At 33.6% G+C, this 5,734-nt stretch overlaps 1 protein-coding gene across 2 annotated transcripts; it reads right to left on the bottom strand.

The window, feature by feature from the left end:
* Nucleotides 1-1,178: 1,178 nt before the first annotated feature.
* LOC136204201 (uncharacterized) lies at nucleotides 1,179-4,179 on the bottom strand. 2 transcript variants are annotated; one of them, XM_065995415.1, is made up of 5 exons: nucleotides 3,959-4,179; nucleotides 2,507-2,816; nucleotides 2,365-2,420; nucleotides 2,043-2,268; nucleotides 1,179-1,848 (listed from the first exon to the last, which is right to left on the bottom strand). In XM_065995415.1, exons 2-5 carry the CDS (start codon nucleotides 2,706-2,708, stop codon nucleotides 1,337-1,339), a joined length of 996 nt encoding a protein of 331 aa, XP_065851487.1. In that variant the 5' UTR covers nucleotides 2,709-2,816; nucleotides 3,959-4,179; the 3' UTR covers nucleotides 1,179-1,336. The 2 variants fall into 2 exon arrangements, with proteins under 2 accessions (XP_065851487.1, XP_065851486.1); XM_065995414.1 differs by having other exon boundaries at nucleotides 2,365-2,816.
* Nucleotides 4,180-5,734: the final 1,555 nt, after the last annotated feature.

Here is a 5,734-nt window from a genome sequence, read left to right on the forward strand (position 1 = left end):
TTACAAATTGGAGTACATGATAACATTCAATATATTATCACTAAATAAGGACATCTACAATCTTAGCTAAAATATGGTTGGATTTACCATTTTGGCAACCACCTCCAAATCTCCATGCCATTTTTGGCTATGGAGAATAATGAATTGCCAATTCTGGCTATTCAATATATTCAAGTAACTCCAAAATGTTGTGGAGATTAAAAAATAATTTTTAGTTTTTTTTAATTACCTTTGTGTTTTGATATTATTTGGATAAAAAAATAATTTTTGTTTTTTTTAAATTAATTTTGTGTTTTAATATTATATGGAAAAATAAATATAGTATTAATAAAAAAAATTGTGACAATAAAATAGTAGATAATATTCTTTTTAATATATAGTAAAAAATTAGAGTGACATGAAAATGGAAGAAATGAGGATGACTAAAACAAACATAGATTAGTTTAAGCACCCATTTTCTCTTGTCCGATTGTCTAAAACTTTTCTGAAAAGCTGAAAACAAAATCATGTAGTTCCACATAAATACAGACGGAATCCTGTATTGTACGATGGAAAATATAAGGGTTAAGGTGCAAAAGTACCCCTAACGTTTTGGTTCAAGAGAAATTTTACTTTTAACGTCTAAAATGGTATAATCTTACCCCCTAACTTCGGAAGCCAAGAGCAATTTTACCACTAACGTTGATAAATTGTGTCAATTTCAAAAACAGATATTTTTTTCCTTATTCTGTACCAATTGCATAACAATTCGTTCTAAAAAAATGATTTCATGTTTTTTATAATTTAATAATAGAATTGAAGATTAATATTTATAAATTCGGTGAATTTTTTGAGTTTTTTTTTTGTCTAATTCGTACAAAAAGACAAGTATATTTTTTATTTTTCACATCCCAACATATATTTGTGATTTGTTACTGATAAAATGACGTCCGCGTGAAGTGTAGATGACAAAATTCATGATCGAGAAGACAATTTAACGAATTATTTCTCAAATTGACCCAATTTATCAACGTTAAGAGGTAAAATTGCTCGACTTCCAACATTAGAGGTAAAATTGCACCATTTTAGACGTTAAGAGTAAAATTGCTCCTTAACCAAAACGTTAGGGGTATTTTTGCACCTTAACCTAAAATATAAATATGATCTACCAATACATTTCATAGAAACACCCTGAAAACTATGATCGATCTTCCGATATATATTTCTTTGGTATAAACAAAGGTGCCAATGTACACCAAAATATTCAAGATCAAATTCAGAATTTCTATACCACTAATGATCTTGAAAAAAATGTCAATTACTACTATCCCTGAAACTAAACCCACAATTTAGCAATTTACATAGCAGACAGATCACGGATATAATCATCCCACATGCTACTTGCAATAGTGTCTCGCAACTGTGAACTAAATTCAAGCTGTTCCATCTCGAAAGATTCAATACCCAGAGCCCGATTCTCTGCCTGCATCATTGACTGATCCGCCTCCAAGGGCGGCAAGGGTTCTTCCATTTGTAGTATATTATCTTCTTCATACATTCTGAAGATCAAATCGTCCGGTTTCTCCCCGCGTATGTAATTGTGAATTGCACATGTTGCTACAACCAACTTAACCTGGGTCTGTAAAGGGTATGGAGGAGCGGACATCAGTATTGGAAACCGAGCCTTGAGAGCCCCAAAGATTCGATCTGTGGCGTTTTTCAACAAGGAATGCCTTTGATTGAATAGCTGTCTTGGATCTTGAGGATGATAGGCAGTAGAAAACTCATTTGAATGATGAGGAATCTCATTATATGGGGATATGAAGCCTGGCATATTCGCATATTTGCTATCCACAACGTAATACTTACCTGCGTTATTAGAAATACGCGCAACAAGAGCAGTAGATTTCAGTGAGTTAAAGAGACTGTGCAGAAGTATTCTTCTAGGTTTCATGAAAAAAGAATGACATAATTAAAAATATACATCTCAAATGCTGAATAAATGTCTTTCCGATCGGGGTTAAATAACCTTATATCAAGTAATAAGTTCAAAGTGTATATACCTTCAGGGACATGCAACTTGTTACGCCTTGTAAGAGCTGAGTTCAGAACTCGCAAATCTGATGCTGAGCCTTCCCAACCAGCTAAAACATAATGAAACTTCAGATCAAATGAGCATGCTGCAAGAACATTTTGTGAAAGTAATCCATTCTTGTTGCGGAAGGGACCTTGTTCGTCCACACCCACCATAACAGGAATGTGTATGCCATCAACTGCTCCCACACAATCCTAGTCATAAAAGTTCTAAGAGTGAGATGCAGGTTACCCTCCTTCAAACAAGAGACTAGGACAAAACCAAAGTACTAGCACATCGTATAGGATTACCTTGAAATAAGGATAAAATCTAGGATCTCCCGAGATTTCTGGTGGAACTTCAGATCCTGGAGACTGAAAGAAATCTAATGAAATTGCCATAATAGCATTCAAAACATTGTTGAAATGACGACTAATGGTTTCTCCTGAATACCGGAATAACTCCTGAACAGCCCGAGTGCGCAAGTTATGGCCAACAATGAATAGGAATATAGCCAATTGCTCCTCAATCTTGATTCTGTTTGTATGGCGCAGTAGGCCTTTGGCTTGCAGAATATCACATAACTTGTAGAATACCTGCTTATCCATGCGAAAATTTTCCAGACAACGGTCACTTGGACCTCCCAATACTTCATCTACAAACTTGGTACCATTAGCTAAGCTTATACTTAATTCTTTTGGCAGACAATTTCCATAAACTCCATCCTTCTCCTCATCAGAGCTCTCCATGGAAAAATTAAGCTCTGCATCCAATAAAAACCTCGCATTAAATTCATGACATGAAGCAATGAAATCTCAGTTGGTTTTCATACTCTAGAAGTAATATCACTTCCTAAGTCAATCAGGAATGGGAGACGGTATAATTTAGCGCTCAAGGTTATTCAGAAAGGTTAATTTAGTCCCTTATAGTTAACTTTTTTAAATCCTGCCGCACAAAGTTACCATTTACGAACCATAGTCAATTGAGTCCTCAAGTAAAAGCTCAGCTAAAATTGAGATGACATGGTAAAAGAATGCAATATATATGGCCATATAGGAATAGACAGCTATTCTTCACGTGATAGTGCACGTGCCTTCTATAAGAGAAGGCGCGTATCTCTTTCATCGATAAAGTTCCAAAATTGGATGAAAAAAAGCCATATCAGCCAAATTTAATGGAGATTTTTTCGAGCGCATTGATCAGGGTTCATAACATCAGAGAAAAGTTAACAATAAACGCTAAAATTTGACATTCTTAAATAACCTTGAGAGCTAAATTGTACGCTATCCACAATAAGTAACTACCTAAGACAGATAATAAAGCATATGAAACCTTCAAGTAGACATTGAGTTCCAGTAACAAGGGAGAATATCTCGTGAGAACACGACAACATTCTGTATCGGGTTTAATCATGTAGTCATATAAGCCTAAGTAATTGGCATTTGACAACTGAAACTTCCTGATTCTACTGCATTTATTCAACTAAACTCCCCTTTCCTGCATTGCTAGTTTACCTAATAAGATGGCATCAGGAATAGTCTTTCACATCTTTTCTTCATCTAGGTTATTGAGTTAGCAATTTGAATTATTTGACATACCAGCAAATCTCGAAGATGGCTCAATCATTGATTGAAAATTGAAAGGAAACAAGTCAGTAACATGAAATGGGAAAATTTACTCCAGAACACAATCATGAACTGTTTATTCAAAATCAGAAGCTTATAGCTAGCCAATAACCCCATTTCTAAGCAAGAAGAAGAAAAAAAAGGGGTAAATGTAACTGATAAAGCAATTGATTGATAAGCAATAAATTATTCAAATTCCACTACAGCAACATTGATCAAGCAAGGGAAAGAAAGAACCAAAAAGTAAATGGAAAAACAAATAAATTAAGAAATGGCTTACCACCATGCGATCTGCATCAATCCGTTGACGCAGTGGGACGGTGAAATTGGGGAAAACGAAAATCAATGGTGACAGCTGATGGTTAGACGGAAGAAAAGAGGCAAAAGAGGCGAGAGAGTCACAGGTTGATTCTACTGAAAGAGGAACGAAGAAATTGCAGAGCAGAAGGTCCACACGACATTGAGAAGGAAGCAAATTATAGGCATAAGAGGAGAGAAGGACACTCCCATACATGGAAAGGAAAGAGTGAGGGTTCAGAATAGGGTTTTATTCGGCTAAATTACACCCATGGTCACTGAATTTTACACTTTTTAATACCGGTACCACTCAACTTTAACTAACTCCTCAAAATGACCGTTAACGACCTCAAAATGAAAATATTAAATAATTAAAGTTTTTCAGAATGACATTTACCATGAAACTATATTCTTTATTTTTCAAAATCATTTTTTTTGAACTTTCTCACCTAAATGACCTCAAAATGAAATTTTTTAAGAATTAAAGTTCCTCAAAATATCATTAACTTTTTAAAATTTTATTTTGAGACCGTCAACAGTCGTTCTAAGACGTTTAGTGATCATCGATATTAAAAAAATGGAAAGTTCAATGATCATACCGTTAACAATTGAAGTTCAGTGCCCACAATATTAAAATAGAGAAAGTTCAGTAAATATTGGTATCGTTTTTATTCTTATGGTAAATTAATTTTTACCCTTTTATTCTTTTCTACGAAATATATTGCAATTTCATAATAGATGCTTTTTTAGAAAACAAAATCATAATACATAACGTTTTGATTTATATTAATTGTTTTTTATCAAATATATCTCTATGGAGATTTTTTTTATTTTATTTTGGAAATAATTGATAAAATAACAAAGTTTTTTAATTAAAATTAATTATATTTATTTATTTTATTTTATTTTGGTAAAAAGTTAGAAAAAGTTATTAGTTTGATGATTTTTTATATATTGCAAAAAATTTAAATTTTATCTCCATCAAAATTTTAAACTTTTGACCAAAAATTCATAAAAAAATTCTTCTTAGTCAATTTTTTCCCGTGGTCAAAATTTCACAAACAACTTTCCATTTATACCATGAAAGATATTCAATAATTCATCAGTTACAAATTAAACTCATCATTGCTTATATTTTTTAAAATTAAATTATTAAATTGTTTGATGTTTCAAAAAAATCAATTAAAAATTTCTTCTAAAAATTAATTTTTTTTTCATGTTTATATATAATAAATTGTCTCTCACGTAATCATTAAACATTTTTTTTAAATGAATGAAATAATCTTATAAATCAGAAAATAGAGTTGTACAGATACAGGGGAGGGTCTGAAAACCAAACCGTCCTATCAGTACCTGAAGTAACTGCACGAGCTAAAGAATGGGCAGCCGAATTGACTGTTTTACGAACAAAAGAGAGGGAAGCATCTCCTAAATCTTTCAGAAGAAGTCTGCAATCCTCAATAATTAGATCCAGAGCCGAATTTCCACTAGTTTCTCGCTTGATGGCATACACTAGCAAATGGGAATCAGTCTCTAATAACACATTCCGTCTCCCTGCCTCCTTTAACCAGCTCAGCGCCTCTCGGCAAGTCATCACCTCCACCAGAAAAGGGTCTAGCCGGCAGTGTAAGATGTCGTTGCCCGCTGCAATGAATTCTCCTACACTGCCCCTCAATACAAAACTGAAACCTGCGTGACCCCTGTCAGCAAAGATCGCTCCATCCATATTAAGCTTGAACAGCCCGTGTGGCGGACGGCG

The sequence above is a fragment of the Euphorbia lathyris genome, chromosome 8 (assembly GCF_963576675.1).
Source record: "Euphorbia lathyris chromosome 8, ddEupLath1.1, whole genome shotgun sequence".
Lineage (NCBI taxonomy): Eukaryota > Viridiplantae > Streptophyta > Magnoliopsida > Malpighiales > Euphorbiaceae > Euphorbia > Euphorbia lathyris.